General features: G+C 35.1%; 3 protein-coding genes across 4 annotated transcripts; 1 reads left to right on the top strand and 2 right to left on the bottom strand.

The window, feature by feature from the left end:
- Positions 1 to 3,496: 3,496 nt before the first annotated feature.
- Positions 3,497 to 4,361, bottom strand: LOC21400981. Its single transcript, XM_010098244.2, has 2 exons — positions 3,993 to 4,361; positions 3,497 to 3,869 (listed from the first exon to the last, which is right to left on the bottom strand). The coding sequence occupies exons 1-2, from the start codon at positions 4,298 to 4,300 to the stop codon at positions 3,647 to 3,649; spliced, it is 531 nt and encodes a 176-aa protein (XP_010096546.1). The 5' UTR covers positions 4,301 to 4,361; the 3' UTR covers positions 3,497 to 3,646.
- A 7,385-nt stretch (positions 4,362 to 11,746) lies between these two features.
- LOC21400980 lies at positions 11,747 to 12,504 on the top strand. Of its 2 annotated transcripts, none has more exons than XM_024165729.1 (2): positions 11,747 to 11,843; positions 12,024 to 12,504. In XM_024165729.1, exons 1-2 carry the CDS (start codon positions 11,806 to 11,808, stop codon positions 12,274 to 12,276), a joined length of 291 nt encoding a protein of 96 aa, XP_024021497.1. In that variant the 5' UTR covers positions 11,747 to 11,805; the 3' UTR covers positions 12,277 to 12,504. The 2 variants fall into 2 exon arrangements, with proteins under 2 accessions (XP_024021497.1, XP_024021496.1); XM_024165728.1 differs by having other exon boundaries at positions 12,021 to 12,504.
- Positions 12,505 to 14,355: 1,851 nt separating this feature from the next.
- On the bottom strand, positions 14,356 to 19,110 carry LOC21400979 (translation initiation factor eIF-2B subunit alpha). The gene is made up of 5 exons (XM_024165705.1): positions 18,353 to 19,110; positions 15,888 to 16,040; positions 15,652 to 15,793; positions 14,979 to 15,220; positions 14,356 to 14,808 (listed from the first exon to the last, which is right to left on the bottom strand). The coding sequence occupies exons 1-5, from the start codon at positions 18,824 to 18,826 to the stop codon at positions 14,602 to 14,604; spliced, it is 1,218 nt and encodes a 405-aa protein (XP_024021473.1). The 5' UTR covers positions 18,827 to 19,110; the 3' UTR covers positions 14,356 to 14,601.
- Between the last annotated feature and the right edge of the window lie 77 nt (positions 19,111 to 19,187).

The raw sequence follows: 19,187 nt of genomic DNA, 5'->3' as shown, positions 1-19,187 counted from the left end.
GGGAGACGGGGACGCAGCTCAACGATTTCGGCATTCGATGAGAAACCATGAGGTGCGATTGGGCGCCGGAATCCACATCGTAAACCACCAGGACGCACCCGGCGACATAGGCACATCTCGATGACGAAATGCTCGAAGCCAATCCATTGGAATTCGTCGTCGAAAGACATACCAGCTGGAGAATGCAAAGAGATCAAGAGAACCAGCAATTAGAAAAACAAGTCAAAAATTAACTAAAAATTCATTCCGTTTCTGTTCTTGTTTTTGAATTTTCTCGGGAACCAAACGGAGGTTAAGGTTTAGGGTTTTAATTTTGGGGGAATAGGAGGCATTACCTTGGAAGAATTGTCTGGTTTCTTGACCTTGCGAATCGTCCTTTTCATCCTGACAAATCAAAGAGTAGAGAATGGAGAGATACGAGTGGAGGAGAGTAGAGAGATCTGAAATGAAAATGGGTGGTAAATTTGAGATTTCAGTGAGGGTAAAATTGGAAATAAAAAATTTCATTAAACACTTAAAACTGATTCCCGCATAAGCTGAAATCAGAATCAGCCTAAGGCTGATTCTGCTTTTAGCTTTAAATTGAGTGAAAATTATTTAAAAATCTGTTTTACCAAACATATTTTTAGATTTTAGATCTCTCAATAAGTGCTTTTTCTCTCCTAAAAGCAATACCAAACTCACCCAGAGTCATGCGCAAGGCTGAAAATATCAGTATCGGAGATAATGGCTTAGTTTAGTAATGTTGTGAATTTTAAAAAAAATATTTTTAGCTGTGTTGAAAGAAAAAATTGATGTTTCAAGAAACAGTTGAGTGTTTAGTAAATTGTAATTATAGTAGTTGTGCTGGTTCTAAAATCAGTAAATAGCGTTTGGTAAATTTTAAAGTAGAATTACTGTGGGTATGTAAAATGACCAAAATAGACATGATATGAAATTTAAATATATATAATTATTTTTGGTATTTAAAAATACTTGTTTAACTTTAAAAACACATAATGTTTTGATTTTGAATTTTTTAACAATAAATTTATGATAATTAATTCTTTTTTTTTTCATTTCTTCATTCACAATATGATTACAACTAAAAGAAGCATTAGTGACAATTATTCAGGAACAGTTGTAGTCTTCGAGTTATGGAATTATTTTTGGCATAGAACTTTGCCTTCTCAAAAATATCAATTGGCCCCATCGCCTTTTCCTAAAAAATTATATCATTCTGTTCTATCCACAGAGACCAAAGTATAAAGGCTCACAAGGATAAAAAAACCAACTGAAAAGAAAACGGGTAACTGAATGAATGAATATATGCAACCTCTTTTACATTTGTCGGTGAGTAGGAAAAAATTATCATAATGTAAGGTAGATAAAAATCATATAACAAACATCTCATATGAAGTAGACAATGTTGGGAATAGTGTCCTAGAAGCATGAGATGTAATATGATATTTTTTATTTATTTAATAAAAGAGTTTATTCATTATTTTATGTGCATATATTTATGAATTTTTTATGAATATCAATGAAAATTCTATGATTATTTATGTGATGGGTAGGCACTTGCATTTATGGATGTTTATATTTGATTCATGATAATGAATGTATGGATGATGAATTTGGTCGTTAATTATATGGTTCCATGGATCGCATTAAATTCGTTCAAATTAAATTATTTTTTTTTGAAAAAAAAAAAAAAAAAAAGGGAGCCCAGCCCCCGTGCGCACCCCATCACGCGACCAGGCGTGCCCCGCGTGCACGCACAGCGCGCGACCAGTGCGCACGCCCAGGCGTGCGATGGCTTGGGTTCCTACAATCCAAATAGAATAATGGAAAAAACCCATTAGTCATGAAACATTTTCAAACATTGTAGCATGTTCAACCTTTTCTGTAAATGCTGTTGTATGTTAAAAGACCAATTAGAAACCATCGTAGCATAAAACCACATAGCAATGACCACATTAGCTGATAAATGTGAAATTTTGACATACTTGAAGCAACATTTTCACTAACAACATCCGGTTCCAACTCCAAACCCGGCTCTAACACTTGCAAATTTTAGTATCATTTGCATTCAGTATCTCATGCAATGGGCTAGTAATTTCTTTTCCGTTCTCCCTGTTTCTTCAATGGCAGCATTACTAACGGAGCCTATGCCCAGATGAACCAAAACACCAGAAACAATTCATATACATTACAGTGAACCGAAACTGTAAAATTTGTCCTATAATCTCAGCTTTTGCACAACTGTTTCTCATCAAGATATTCAGCAATAAAGATCAACATAAGGAAAAGGGTAATGCAGCGATTAGCAATTTCAAGGAACTCAACAAAACTCCAACAGATTCGGAGTAATCTGGAAAAATAAATTTACGAGATCAAATGGCAGATTTTGTACAAAATTTTGTACAAAATCTGGAAACCCAAATCGACATTCGAAACCACCAACACCAAATCAACATTCAAAACCCAAATTTCATCAAGCCATACACCAAATTGACATTAAAAAAAAAAAGTTCAATCGAGCACTTACAAATGCAGAGATTGCGAGCTCCAACCAGATCCGCCGGTCTCAGCCAGTGACGAACAAAGATTTTGGGGACTCCGCCGCCGACAATCGAAGGAGATAAACGGAGAGAGGGAGTCCGAGAGAGAGAAGAAAAATAAACGGAGGGAGAGAGCTTTGGCTGAATGAGCGAAGGTTGAGGCTGAGGGAGGGTGAGGCGAGAGAGCACGAGAGGAGGCTGGAGGCTGAGGCGAGAGAAGCGAAGGTTGAGAGGCTGAGAGTTTCAGGGGGAGGGGCTGAGGAGAAGTGTGCACGAGGACGATGGAGAGATCAGGTTATTTTGGGAATAACCAATATTTCATTAATGGCTCCGTTTAGCTTCCCGCAGAATCTGAAATCAGAAGCAGCAAATGAGCTGCTTCTGATTTCAGATGAAAAATAGCTTCTAGATTTTTTAAGAATCTATTTTTATGTGTTTACCAAACACATTTCAAACTTCAGCTGAAAAAACAAAGTGCTTTTGGCTTCCTAAAAGCATTACCAAACGGAGCCAAAATCTGTACTCTTAACTAATTTTTGGCATTAATTACTCATTTTCTCTGATATAGAATGTATAGAAAGAAACTCATAGATACTCTATGAAACAGACAAAAATTGCAAGAAGATAAACCAATTAAAGGACATTATCTCTATTATTTATGTGTATGTGCATATACATGAATGGTATCTAGAATTTTTTAGATCCAATGAGGAGTAAATTAATTTGTGCACTGACCCTTTACTATATTTCTATTCCAAAAGACAATAGTACAAGCTGGCAAAATATCTACAATGTTATCCAAAGTTTTGTTATTTTCAGTACAGCTTCGATCCACATATATTCTTCAGTATACTATATCTCTTTGTTCAAATAATTAGAAAGAAAGCGAAAGGGTTAGATAAAGAAAAACTAGCTGAATACTGAAAGAGAGAGATTATTGATGAACAACAAATATTACTTAATATTTGTGTAACAAAATGCTATACAAAAATTCCACATACTCAAAATTTCTTTATCTTTTAATTTCTCTTCTGCTAAAACAGTCTCTTTTGGATTTGATGATTTGCTCATCTTCAAACAGCACAAAATCTAAAACTAATTAGCTAGGAGATGACAACTGCGCGATTTCTTCGGTGATTAGGGATAGGCTTATGATCTCTTTGACGAAGGTCTTCTAAGAGAATGCGAGTTTCATGCCTTGCAGGACTGCAAGAAGTACTCCTGTAAGATGCAATCATTTGCTTGGTAGAAGCTTCTAATTCTCTCATTTCATCAAGGAAAATCTGTCGATCGCGGCACTCTATACTACAAAATCCTTGATCCCCTCTGCATTAATTAGCATATTATTTAATCACAGAGATCAAAAATCATTTATATTTTCACAAGAAACAAGCATTAAACGGATTCCCAAAAAGGGCGACCAAAAATGAGTTTGTGACAAGTACATACCTGTACATATAAACTTCTTTATCAAGACTTAGTTCTTTGTTGCAAAGGTTACAAGTTTTGAGAAAGCAAGAGTACTCAAGAGACGAGTTGTTGAGTGTTGGTTGACTCAATCTCACCGCGGATTTCACAACGACATTCGACTGTTGATTTTGATCCCCTTGTGATGATATTTGTTCGACGATTCGCAACCCAACCACGATATCAGTTTCATAGTTGGTTTTGTTATTACACGATAAGGATCTGTTCGGTTTATTAGGGCTATCATGATCCTCTTCTAGCTTGAAGGGGCTCCTGAATTTTAAGAGCATTTTTTTTTAATGGAAACTTTAGATCTAGAAAACGAGAAGAAAAGAAGGAGAAGAAAATGGAAGAACAGAGATGAGGATTGTGAAGTTATGGAGCTAGGGATATTTAAAACGAATCTTGTCCCCACAGAGACATAAGATAACAACTTTTTTCTCTTCTTTTTTTTAAAAAAAAAAAAATGCACGTTTTACCTGTCCTTTGTTTTATTTGATGATCGATGTGTGTGTGTGTGTATAAATTTGTTTGTTTGTGCTTTCTACTAATATATTTACCGCTTTTGCATGCTTTTCTCATGGTTATTTCAGTACATTATATATATATATACACACACATATACAGTAAAAGTGCATGGACATAATTTTCTAGCCCTTTAGTGTCATAGGTCCCACCAACAAACCTATAGTTTGGCCCAACATGGAAAACGTGGTAATCTGAAAGTCTGTAATAGAGTAGAGATGCAATCCTCTAAATTAATAATATATTCATATTTTCCTTGCCCTACCTCTTAGCTTCTTGGCTCTTTGTGGTGCAAGATTACTCCCACAAACAGCTGGCACTCAATAATAGTAGTATTTATCATGCTTGTTGCTTTCTGAATTGAGATGTCAAAAAATGATAGTATCATATACATAAATATAGATATTATGTGATATGGTGTATCATATCTTACAAAATAATCCATAAAAATTTTTTTAAAAAAAAAAATCATAGTCTTTGCAATTAGGTGGGTTAATAAAACTGCGTGCTAGTGGAATTTCCCCAGTGATTCTTTCTTAACCATATGATTAACAATGGGGGAAAAAAAATGATAAAAAGCGAGAGGGGACATAACAAATCACGTGCGAAACGTCTTTTTCTCTGTTGAAGTCAAGGCAAATGGATGAAGAAAATCGCATACATAGTAAAGTAGGTAGTACTAATGGCCGCAAATTGTTTAGTAAGTGAGAAGTATTTTCTCTTCTGTTTGTGCATTGCACGTGTGCTTTTCACATCTAAGATTAGCAAGACGTTACTGAAATTTATTGAATAAGCTCACTGAGCAAAGCCATATTTATATCAGAGTCAACCAGTCGACCACAAGAAACAAAGCCAGAAAACTATGCCATAAAAGGCGCATCTATCAAGGCGGTTACAAACTCTAAAAATCCAGTCTAAAGAAACCAAAGACAAGGACTTGAACGAGGAAAAGCATATATAAATCAAACTGAGGAGCTATTTCCCATTGTGGGCGGTCTATTTCCTGCTGTAAAGCTTGAACCAACTGACGACAATCAGACTCAATTATGTTTGAGGTGTTTTTATAGAGAAAGTTACCTTTATTATAGTTTGACTTTATTTGTATTTATTTTCATAGTAGGAAATTATCTCTAAATTTGATGATTTGAGATGAGTAACTTACCCTATTTATATAGAGCGGCATTCTTCATAGTGCTCTTTACTAGTGAATTCATTTTTACTTTTTCAGTCCGTGGATGTAGGCATCTTACCGAACCACGTTAAATCTCTTTGTTCTTTTATGATCTTCTTTTATTTTCTTATTTTCTTATTTATTAGTTTTAGTCAATGTTAAAAGGATTAGGAGTTATTAATCATTAAATATTTCGGTTAAAAACTATTTAAAAAAAGAAATATAAGTGAGAATATTAATAGAAAGGTATTGAGTCCCGAAATTGTGCAGGTGGCAAAGAGGATGGGGCGTGATTACACCAATAATCCTTTTTTTTTTCGGATAAAAAGAAAAAAGTGGATATATGCAACATGTGGTCTCAAGGAAACAATAGTGAACTAATCAATAATAATAAAAGGTTCGTTGTTGGCGAATCCTCTAGGAAAAATGATGAATAATTCCCGAATCAATGGATTGGTACCCAACCTTTTTACATTCAACATCTCCTTTTCCACAAATTAATGAGGTTTTGGCAAGCCTTGTTCCATATTCACCACCATGCGCGTCCTTTAGAGAGAGAATAAGAAACCCACTGAATAAATTGATCATTGTATGTGACTAAACAAAAGAAAAATATCTTAATTATTAAGATATAAATACTCCACTTCTTTATATTGTATTGTATTTATTTTATTTTAATGAGAACCTAGAGAAGTACTAGATATTCAGTAGAGCTAATTAATGACCTAACGAAACATATAAATTATTGCTCCTTAAGAATTTCTTATTATACTAATCTCTAATCAATCGGATATTTCTCAAAGTGTTGTATATATGATTCCATGACATTGGAAATGCACTACTTTGGTTTGTTTGTGCAGATTCTATTTTACTGATAAAGGTTGACAATCTTCTTCCAACAGTAAGAGATTGTATAATATCGTATGCTATATATAATGTAATCGCGAAGATTTCATCCAATAAAGATGTCGGAGCTTCAACTTGACAAGTTGATTATTTTTATTATATCCAGCAAATTCCGTGAAATATTCTTGTTATAGATCATAATAAATAAATGTGAAAAATATCAATATATAATCTACATTGTAGTGTGTGTAGATGTGGTCGGTGATTTTTTTTTTTTTTAAATGCCGTAGCACTAGAATTGCAAGTTTACATTTAGTAATGAAATTTTCCCTTAAAAGAAAAATGAAAAAGAACCGCAAGTTTACTTGAATCACAAGTTATATTTTAACTAGCTATGTCAGCTACCCTCTATGATGCACAGATATTTGATAACATGCGCTGGTGCTAGTACTATATAATTACAAAAATCTTTTTAAAGATGTTTGGAAAAATTTACCTTGCCACATCGGACAACAACCGAGCTTCACGTGGTCATCATCATGCTACGTCAGCCAGCGGATGGGCGTTGACGATTGAAGGGTCAGCTTTTAAAGATGAGTGCCGTACCGGTGAGAAAAGGGCTTACCGCCCCAAGACATCTTAAAATAATTCTTGAAGAAACGTTCAACAACAGCAAGATTGTAATAACCAGCAACGTCTAAACTGACAGTCGACCGATCAAACAGTCAAGACGAAGACGGATCTCAAGCTCCTATAAACTGACGATGCTATGGAAGGATTGGCGGGGGCAAGGATATAATACGCTTTACATGTATTGCAAATTTTGTTTTGTGGGGGTGTTGTGGAATATTTGCAGATAATCAAGATATTAGGTGTTCATCATATTCAATCAACCTATTAAATCGACCAGTTTAATCTAATCCAATTTATTTTTGATAAATAATTGATCTCAATTAGATTAGATTAGATGTGAATTTTTTTAAAAACCGATTTAGATTGAATTGAATATTAATTTTACTTTCACAACACCCAATTCAAATTGGTCCAACCTCTATATATTATATAAAAAATATATATTTATATATTTATATATTTATATTATTGGTGTAAACTTTAAATTCTATTTTTCCTCACACTTTCTTTTTATGTTTTTCTTTATCCTTTTTGCTGAACTTCTTATGTTTATTAGTTTGTAACTTTATTCTTATTTCTTTAAGTTATTTGTTGGATGTTTAATCAACTTTGAAGTAATTTGGAATTTATATGATTTTTTTTTTAAATTTATGGATGTTTTCTTGCTTCATTTTTCAACTGTAGTAATCAAATTTTGACAAAAAAAATTAAAAAATAGTTTTAACACGAAAGTAAAAAATAAAAATATAAGTTCAAAAAGTTAAAGTGAAAAACTAATTTGGTCTAATCGAATCTAAACCGATCTTAATTAGATCAGATTGGATTGGATGATACACTAATAATTAGATTGGATAAAAAAATATTTTTTTAAGAATCGATCTTTGATTAGATTGGTTGTTATGCGACTAAAATAAGTTATGTTTCATTTGTTTCGAGGGTTCTGGCCTGATTTAGGATCATAGTTCTTGGTTCGCTACAGTATTTTTCTCTCACAAAAAATTTAAATTTTAAAAATCAGAATCATGAACCATGATTCTGAACTCATGAACTAAATATCACCTTAGATTGTATTGAACGAACACTCTAGATATATGAAAACAATATATATATATATATATATACAAATTATGTTTATTTCTCTATATGTTTAGTTCGTGTTGTTATGTGTTTGTATCATGTGCATTGCCCATTTGAGTTATTATGCTGAGGTCGTGTAAATGCTGATGAATGATCTAACGCATTCGTCTGACGTCATCCAGGGTGATCAAGTTGTGAAAAATAAGCAATCGATTTAATTGTCTATATGAACCCTTTTAAGGAAAGAATAAGATGCGATTAGTATTGTTACTAAAGAAGATGTGAAAGCAATACACAAAGGTCCTCACAGAATCCTAATTATTAGCCACATTTACGAAATATAAGAGGTTGGAAAATTCTCTAACCCAGACAATTGAAAAAAGTAGGTTGGCCATTGGAATATGATTCTCTTTATTCAGAAAACCAATTCATCCACTCGCAAATTGTGATAATACAATCCAAACGCCTATTTAGGTAAGTGTATTTAATTAGGCCGGGTCGATTCAAGTGTGTAATTGACCATAAAATCTCTTTGAAAATTCAAGGGTCGATTCGAGTGTGTAATTGACCATAAAATCTCTTTGAAAATTCAACTCTCTCTCTCTCTCTCTCTCTTCTATGCTTGGTTCTTGCATACATGTTATCCCGTTCTTTTTATAAATTTAAATTATAATTCGATATTTTTATTATAAGTTTTCTCTCACAAAAACATAAATTTCAGTTTAAATTTCTTACTCAAACCAATAAAAAGGACATGCTAATAATGAGTGCGTTTAAAATTCGTTTCAAAATATTTTTATTTTTTGTATGAAAATGAAAACGAAAACGTTTTCATTTTCATTTTAAAATCATTTCTGAAAATGCGTTTGGTAGTTTTATTCCGAGATTGTTTTCAATTTAAAAAAAACTGAAATTGTGTTTGGTGGTTTAATTTTAAAAACATGTAATGATATTTAAAATTAAAATATATTAAATAAATAATAATATTAAATATATTAAATAAAACGTTTAAATTGGTGTGTTTAATATATTAAACACACCCATTTATGTCCTCTCGGCAAAGCAAGAGGAATCTCTGGAGAAGAGGGGGCAGCAAGGTCGAGGCGGTTGTGGTGGTGGTTAGGGGCAGCGGGGGAGATCATAGTCATCAAAGTCAATCCGGAAGAGAGACAATCAATCTTAAACGTCCATTAAGCCATTGCATGGCCAACTTGCATATTCCAAGAGGCTTAGGCGCAATTTCCAGCAATGGACCAAGTCAAATTGCGGATAAAGAGTTAATTTTATCATAATTCTATCTTTTTAGGTTTAAGTTTCAAGTTTAAACATTTAAATTGCATAATAGGCGTTTTAAGGAAGGAGTTGAATTCAAATCCAGATTCCTTCCCTAGGATAAGTATTAGGCGTTTTTAAAAGGAAGGAATTAGACTCAAATTCGGATTCCTTCCTTAGGAGTTAGCTTTAGGCGCATTTTATCTTATCTTTAGGAGTTATCTTCATTTAGGCGCACACCTCATTAAGGGTAGGATAGGACTTTTTAATTTTTAAACATTTTCAACTTATACTCAGCTATTTAAGGCTGAAAAACGAAAATTAATAAAAGTTTTGATATTTTTATTCATATTGTGAGTTATTCTTCTTGAGTTCTTGAAGAGACTATTCCGAACTTATCAAGGTTTCCTTGTGGCGTTCAAACTTGACTTATCAAATGAATTTCTATACTCGTTTGTGGCGTCTTCACCATACCAAGGTTCTTACTTTGCTAAGCAACGGGTCGCGGTTTCCATCAATTCTTGAAGATCTTGGATCGTATCCCATATTTGGCTACGGGTTTCGTCACATTGTTGGCGGGGTTCGTATCAAGGGGTGGGCAGTCGGAGAAGAGTTGGGGGGAGGGGGTGTGGGCAGTCGGAGAAGAGAGAGAAGAATGAAGGGAGAAAATGAAAAGGAAAATGAAAACGGATTTAATCCGTTTTCAGAAAAAAGTGAAAAAAAAAAAAAAAAAAAAAAAAAAAAAAAAAAAAAAGTGAGTTTTTGGGAAAAATCCAAAAACGTTTTTGTTTTTGGTTTTGGTACGGATCCTTCCCAAACGCATTTTCCTTTCCTGTTTCAATTTTTCCTCTCCTGTTTCAATTTTTCCTCCTCGGAAAACGTAAAAAATGAAAACAAAAATGAAAACAAACGGGCACAATGTAATTATGTATATTATCCGTGAGCAATATTACATTGAGTACGAACCATATTTTATTATATTCCATACCCAAGTGATGTACTTGACTCAAACACAACTCAAGTCATAACTTAAGTCATATTATAATAGTATTTTTTCTCATAAAAATTTAAATTTAACTTTTTTATTACAATATTTTTATCTCACATACACAACTAAAGTCATAACTTGTGTTGTGCAAATGAACATAAAAATTAGGGGTGTAAGAATTCAAGTCGAACCTGACGAACCCGCCCGAGCCGACCCTACCTACCCGAAAATAGTGGGATTTTTTTTTTTTTTTTTTTTTTGCGGTAGCAATAATGCCCAACCCGCGGGTAAGGTCATGGGGCAGATTCAAGGAACCCAATATTGCCCCTACCCGGCCGAATTTATCAGCACATGGAAAGAAATCAGTCTTAAATCAAATGTTTTCTTTGGCCCAATTTCAACGTTTTCTTTGACCACGGCTATTTTTGAACACACACAACACAACGCAGCTATTTTCAGACACACACAACACAGGCCCAATCCCAACGTTTTCTTTGGCCAGTGATAATGAGCTTAATTGCAAGAACCCCAATGTCAAGGCCCAATCCGACCAACCCGATCACCCCGAGCCTACCCAAGGTAATCCGAATGGTTACTGGTTTGTTGGCTTAAAGAAGTGTTGTGGTCCAAATTTTTCTTAGCCCGCACATTGCAGCTCAACCCAAGGTCAATCCTACCCGGCTGACTTACAGGCCTAATACAAATCAAATTTAAGTCACTAAAGAATTAGGGTTTTTAGCACATTTGCCCCTAAACTTATCGTGATTTAGTAAATTATCTCCCAAATTTTTAATTTTGGCAAGTTGCCCCTCAACTTATAAAGTTGTTGCAATATGCTATATTTTGACGACGATTGTATTAAATTAGTGTCAAAAAGCACGTTCAGTAAAAAATTTTAACATTCTAATTCAAATGTAACACAAATCTTTCAATATCTCAACTTTTAATCCCTTATATCTAATAAAAAATTGAGCAAATTTAGTTAAATAAGGCATATTATAACAAATTTACAAGTTCATACGGCAACTTAACAAAATAAAAAATCTAGAGGCAATTTGCTAAATTACGATAAGTTCAGGGGCAATCATGCCAAAAGCTCAAAAGATTATAACTAATAAGCCTCCGACTTCTAAATTAATTACAGTACTCTTAATCCACCACTTTCCGCTTCTATATATATCACTTCCTCGCTCCTCCTTGTTCCCCATCACGTAAAATCTCATATATTAATATATTCGCACCACTTAGTAATCCTTCATACAATTTCTTTGCATTAATCAATCATGGCCAAGCTTCCCATAAACCCTTTACTGCTTCTCAGGTTGGTTCTCCTTTTCTTCTTCAACGACACCGGGTTTTTATATGTGTAATTACTTGCCAAGCACGTAACCATTAGGGTTTTCTCGATTAATAAGAAATTCTAATACATGCACACACACACACATATATATGTATATATATACACGTGTAACTTGTTTTGGGTTTGTTTTTCTCCCAGTAGGCGGACGTACTCATATGCGGTTGCAGCAGAGAATGTAAGAGTGCAGCCAGTGGCCGCGGCGGCGGCGATGAGGCCAATGGCGGCAGCGAAAGAGGCGGTCCCGGCGGGAACTAACAAGAAAGAAGACTTTTGGATGAGAGACCCGAAAACGGGCAACTGGGTTCCAGAGAGTCACTTGGGTGATGATCAGATTGATGTTGCTGATCTGCGAGAGAAACTGCTTTCCAAGAATCATAAAAAAACTACTCTTTAGAAACTTGCTAATTCTATCTTTCACTATGCATGGGTGTGGTACCAGCTCAGATTCTGATGATCATCATGGACCGATTCTGATTACAAATAACCTATAGTAGTAAAGCTTGATGCTTATTCCAGGCTTAATAATTTAATTACGCGCGTTATGTTCAAATTTCTCTATTTTTTTATCAGTTGCAAAGAAATCTCTACACTATTTACCTTTCTGTGCCACAAAATTTTATGTCCCCAATTTCCATAGTGGAATAAAATTATTTAAGTTTTCCTACATATCTTCTATTAGCTTCCTTTCTTATTTACTTATTTTGATGCAAACTTTCTTCTATTTACTTGTGTAGAAGAAGAAACTTAGAAACATAATACCACAATTCACACTTATAAGCCAGGTTTTAAATGATTTGTGTACGTACGTAATATACATCTTAAAAAGAATGTAATCCCTAGCATAGGATTTTCTAACTTGGATTTATAATTCAAAGTTGCGATAGAAAGACATTTAAATTTTGGATGGAAAACATTTGCATAGTATTTTAAATCTTAAAAATGCCTTTCATTCTGTCAAAAAAAAAAAAAAGTTCCTTCGTTGCAGGCAAGTCATAATTATGCCTATATATCACCAAAGAATCACCTTTAATTAAAAAAAGAAAAGTACCAGGCCAAAAAACCCGTGCATGAGGATGACGAATTTCGTTTAAAAAGGAAAAAAAATCAGGATAATGAATTATAATAGCTCCGTTTATTTTATCGATTCGAGTTTTTAATTTTAGTTTTGTTACAGTTAAAAACTCTCATAAAAAATTACATCTAACTTTGTTACTACAGTTAAAAGCTATAACATAAAATCTCATTAAAACTCGAATTAACGAACTGAACAAGACCAAAGTTTTGCTTTCTTTTCTTTTTCAAGGTCTTCTTCTGTGGATGAGCGTATTCTAATAGAAACCTACTAACGAGTTTTTAATTTTAGTTTTGTTACAGTTAAAAACTCTCATAAAAAATTACATCTAACTTTGTTACTACAGTTAAAAGCTATAACATAAAATCTCATTAAAACTCGAATTAACGAACTGAACAAGACCAAAGTTTTGCTTTCTTTTCTTTTTCAAGGTCTTCTTCTGTGGATGAGCGTATTCTAATAGAAACCTACTAACAAAAAAAAAAAAAAAAAAAAAAAAAAAAAAAAAAAAAAAAAAAAAAAAAAGCAGTACAACGGAAAATGAAATTCTTTTTGCAATAATGTCCCGTAGAAAGAGTTGGCAGCGTGAAAACTATTGGCCCGTTCACTTCACTGATTCGAGTTTGTAATTCGAGTTTTATGTTAGTTCCATCCTTGGAAAGCACTTTCTCACGATTCTTTAAACCGAATACGGCCTACCTTGCCAATCACCCGTTAACAAACATAGACAAGGATGGATGGCTACATAGTTGGCCACATTTGGATCAAGGTCTAATCGAATGATTATTGAACATATTATGAAAAGATCACTTTACAAGTTGCTACAAAAAGGCCCTTCCATCATGCGCAAAAATTCGGTAATATGAATCACGACACGACAATACAATTCGAAAACGACACGAATTTCACGAATTAAGCTTGAGAAGAAAAAAAAAAGATTCGGGTCAGAATTGAATCAACTTAAAATTAACACGAAAAACACGGTCAATTTCAGGTTAGACCCGCCTAACCTGAACACGATACGAAACTCGTAAAAAATTAAAAAATATATATTTTTCATTACATATTTTTTATTTTATTATGAACTTGTAAAATCATAATAGTTATACTCAAAATCTTATACTATTATTTATTTAATTTCAATAGATGTTATTGTATTTTAATGTGTTTTTAATATGTAAAAATTTAAATAAAAGTACACAATTTTCGTGTCAATTTCGAATTCACAGGTCAATTTCGTGTCACGGATTATTTTCGTGTACTGTCATGTCAACCTGTAAAGTGGTCGTGTCGTGTTCGTATTGCATACAATTTTCGTGTCAATTTCAGATTCACGGGTCAATTTCGTGTCACGGATTATTTTCGTGTATTGTCGTGTCAACCTGTAAAGTGGTCGTGTCGTATTCGTATTGTGATTTTTAAAAAATTTCGTGTCACATGTCGTATTTAGATTGACTGCAAATTAAAAAAAAAAACGATCAAAACACGACACGTAACATGAATTGCCACCCCTAACAAGAATACATGAGAACATCCACCAAAATTGATCCAGGTTGCAAAATTCATGTGTTTCCAATCAAATTTATAGCATCTCACGGGAAGCGTCCACGCATAATCTTCACGAAATATTTGTGTATCAATGAAGGTCTACAAGTATAGCTGGATGAGCTCATCACTGACCACTGATGGAGTAAGAACACCCAAATCTGTAAAGAGTAGAGTGAGATATTGGGGAGGGGTATAATCCCGGGCAGACCTTTCAACCTCGACCTTCGATGGGATGGGTACCCCGAAATCAATTGGGCGTAAAGCTGGGGCCATGTCTTTCTGGTCCAAGGGGTAAAGACGCGCAAACTGCAAAACAAAAAATGGAGTATGTAAAGATTTTTGGAGTTAAAATAAACGATAGTTGACTTAGGCTCTAGAGTGGTCTGCTAACCTAATATATCAAAAGAATATGCTAAAAGCAACAAATGATTTGTTTACTAGATAGGTTCAAAGAACAAAGAACAACTTTCACGCACCTTGTAGCTTTCGGCAGCCACATAAACTGGTTTATTCATGCTGTGAGCCACAAGTGCAATTTGGTATGTTCCCATCATGTTAATTATTCCTCCACTTTCCACCACTCCATCCGCCCCTACAAATACCATGTCAACCTCATCCATGGTATACGCCACTGCAGAGTCAATCAGAAGCTTTACAGGAACATCAAGCTTGGCCAACTCATTTGACAACCGTAAACCTGTTCTGTCTGGTCTACCCTCTGCAGTTTCAAGGAAAAAAGTAAAATTACAATGCCCGATAACAGGTACGATACAATACAAAGAAAGCTTCTCCACTTCTTTTCAAGAAAAAGATGGTCAGGTCGCATTTAGCTGATAACAGGCCATCACATAGATTTCTGTATTTTAACTTTCAAGTATAGAAGGCGAATTTTACTTAACAAGTCACAACCATATGCAGATGTTTTCCACTAATTCTATCGAATGATTTTACTCCGTATAATGTCAAGAAGTAATATAAAGCTTAATCAATCAAGACCTTGCTCCTTCAGTAGCTATGAAACTTTTAAGTGATATCAAAAGTAAAAGAATTGCTAATTGAAAACTCATTTGTAAGCAGCTTAGCTTCCGCTTCGGTAATTTAACAATTCTATTCAATAATAAGAAATGTCTGGGTCTTAAAGAAGAAAACCTGTGCAAAAAACTCGAAAGAGTTTCTTGCTCTGTGCTGCAGTCTTGAGAACTTCTAAAACCACTCTTGAGAAACCGTGAACCAAAATGGTACAACCGTCAAATATAAAGTCTTGACTAACCATTGCAATGATTCTACGTGCCTGCAAATACAATACAGAACAATGGATACACCAAAATGTTAAACGATTTGCTAATGAAAAATATTTTGCTTAGAGCTAAAAATAATGTAAATACCTTGTAGGATATCTCCCCAAACTTTTCTGCACGTTCAATCAATCGAGACTTGGCTGAATTAAAGTCCTCATATTCTAGAGCTGAAGTTCGAGTCACATATCTCGTGAAAAGATCACAGCCTGCTGTCAAAGAGATAGAGGTCGTGTCCCATGACTGGAAAGTGCACGAAGAACAAAAGGTAGCTCAGAAAAAGAGGTACCTTTAACTATCAAACTTTACTTTTCTGCATCATATAAGAAAGATAAAGGCTAAATTCTTCCTATAGAAACCATAATCCACCACACGGTTGATCCCATGCTCTTCTTTTATTTTCAGCATACAACTCAATCCTGTGCCCACTTAGTATAAAAGTATCTCCTTCAAACTTATGGCATGTTTGTTCATGGGTTCAAGTTAGTGATTTTTATAAGGTTTGCTTTTTACGTAGGTGTTCCAGAGTGTTATAACACTTTCTGTAACACTGACGATTAACTACAACGATTATGTGCAGAAACGTCAAAGCAATCAAGCAGGAAAGAATAGTGCAGAAACATAAAGAACACCAAGAATTAGTATCGCAGTTCGGTGCGCACACTTACATCTACAGGGCCACGCCCAGACAGTGAACAATCCACTAAGTCTCAAGATTACAAACACCAATCGGACTAACACACCCAAAGCTCCCTCCTTGACGTTGTCGACGCCATATCAAATCTCCTTAATGGTCTTGTCTAGTGAGCACCACTCGTTTTCAAACTGCACGGCGAAATCTCATCGACTGGCAGTGTGCTTTCTCCCGAAAACTTCTAATCCCTATCCCTAAGGACGAAATCAATGACGCTCAAAGCTCTCAAACTCACAGGCTTTTTTTTTTTTTTTTTCTGAAAATCTTCTATTCAATACGTGTCAAAATGAGCTGCAAAAAAGGCACCTTAAAATAAGGCTTCACAACATCCTCCGTGAATTAATTCAAATTCAATTTGAATATCCTACACTTTTTTCCACGATTCTATCTTGACTAATTACTCACAATTACCCCATCTCCAAATATACGCGCAGCCCCCTATCTTTATTCAGATTTCAAATTAACTTCAAATCAATAGCTTGATCACCACATTTGAATTTCGAATCAATTCCTTTACGCAAGCTGTCAAGCCATATCCCATATTTGCTTCTTGTACAGCACCTTCCAAAAGCAAGCCAAACCTCTCCACGTACATCTACAGTGTATATATATATATATATATATATATATATCCCGAGGATAAACCAAGCTTGATTCGGACATTCTTGCACTCCACGTGATTAGTTTTCCTTCTCCATTAATTCGGATTTGTCAACTCAAATGTGCTGCCCTTTTTCATGTAATTATCTCTCATAATATCTACAAAATCTCCTAATTTGAATACCTCAATCATACCAAAACTATCTTTTCTTTCCTCAAATAGAACTAATCCCAAATCTCCAGGAATCTTCATAATTTCAAAAGCAATCAAATCTCCTCAAATCTTCTTTATAAACACCAGTTGCCAAAAGTACCTGTTTTTGGATTTTTTACAACTCATTGCCAACTAACAAAATCCTAACAATTTAGTACCTGTTTTTGAATTTTTAGAACTCATTGCCAACTAACAAAATCCTAACAATTTTAATTCTGAATTCAAATTTTATGAGAGGGCCTATTGGTGGGAACTTTTTGTATTCAAATTTTTTAGGAGAGAGCATAAACAAAATCATGGGTTCAAGTCAGTGAACCAAATAAGCCCTTAATATGCCCACTGAATTTACCAACTTTCCCGTTTTCCTTTTATTCTAAGTACAAAATCTGGTCTCAACCGCCAAAGCCTTTTACCTGATGAACCTAGGAGCTCTCCTCGATCGTTCAAATAGGCACAGAGCAAACCAATCTACTTAAAGAGATTTCCAGCATTTACTACTACTATTCACTCTGAACTTAGGGTCCGTTTGATTCATGCATTTAAATCAGTGATTCTTAATTTTGGCATTTGAAATTCAAATTTTTTGTGAGAAGAAGAAACTGAGTTTAAACGCGGCAAACAAATGACATACCGCCATCCGCTTGATGACCTAAGATTCTTATGCCCATTTGCATTGCAATGCATGCGTGCTGCGTCAAAATTCGTTAAAAGCTTCTTCCAGGGGAAACCCCAGATTTAAAATTAGCTGAGGTTAGAGTCATTACCTCAATCATAACATTGATTTCCCTCATGATTTCAATTTTCATCTATATGATGGTCTTATTGGGGATTTCCAAAGCACAATACTACATTTCAGAACCTGTTTGGTCCACAACAAACCCTTGCATTGGTGAACTAGATTGCCTTTTCACCAAATCCTCATAGAAAGAAACGTTTAAGTTTCAATTTTCAGTGCAAGAAAAACAAAGTGGGTGCCTTCAACACAAATTAAGCTTAAGAAAGCAACTAAATTTTCAGAGAAAACCAAGAGAGGAGAAAAGAACTGACTTTGAGGGAATCGGAGGCCTTCTTGAGCTCGATTTCAAGCTCCATCATGGTGGTGGCTTCGCTGGACCTGATGACGGTGGCCAAGGCCCGAATCGCCGCCACGGCCTCGGCCAAATCGGGCTGCTTCCGCCAGTTGTTGAACTCGTCGATGACGCAGAACGGCCTTCCCGGCTCGGAGGCGGCAGCGGCGGCAGCGGGGACCTCGGGCTCCGACGAGGCCTGGTCGTCCGGGGGGCGGCCCACGGCGGCCTGGGCCTGGGCCAGCCAGTCGCTGGTGACGACACCGTGGTGGGCCGCCCTGGTCTGGTAGTAGGCCGAGTTCTTAGGGTTTGAAGAATTGGGGTTTTGGAAGGCGTCGGCCATGGAAGACAATTGGGGAGGGGAAAGAGAAATGGATTCGGGCTTTGATGACGAAGCAACGTCTTTTCGTCGCTGCTGATTGTCGAGAATGAAAGAAGCTGATCTCCTCCACATTTATAATTTATTCGAGTATCTATTCTACGCAAAAGGGTTTTTTGTAACTTTCTCGGGAAATTTTCCGGGTTTACTTGACGGAAAATCCTAATCGAAAGTGCCCAGTCGCCGTTCTAATAGAGAGAGATTCCGGTGAGTGACCGAATGTGCTTAAGCAAATGATAATTATACTAATTTCGCCTAAACCGCGATTATTTTCAACACAACTGAATTGTCGTCGGTGCGTGTGAAATGAGGAATGCTAGCAACACTAACTATGTCAAGCGCTCTATCACTCGCTCCTTTTTTCCTTCAGTCATGTTTCAGATAGGAATGGTGCGTTTAGTATTAATTTTAAAATAATTTTATTTTTAATAAAAAT

The sequence above is a fragment of the Morus notabilis genome, unplaced genomic scaffold (genome assembly GCF_000414095.1).
Source record: "Morus notabilis unplaced genomic scaffold, ASM41409v2 Scaffold1315, whole genome shotgun sequence".
Taxonomy (NCBI): Eukaryota; Viridiplantae; Streptophyta; class Magnoliopsida; order Rosales; family Moraceae; genus Morus; species Morus notabilis.
This window is presented reverse-complemented; position numbering and strand designations above follow the sequence as displayed.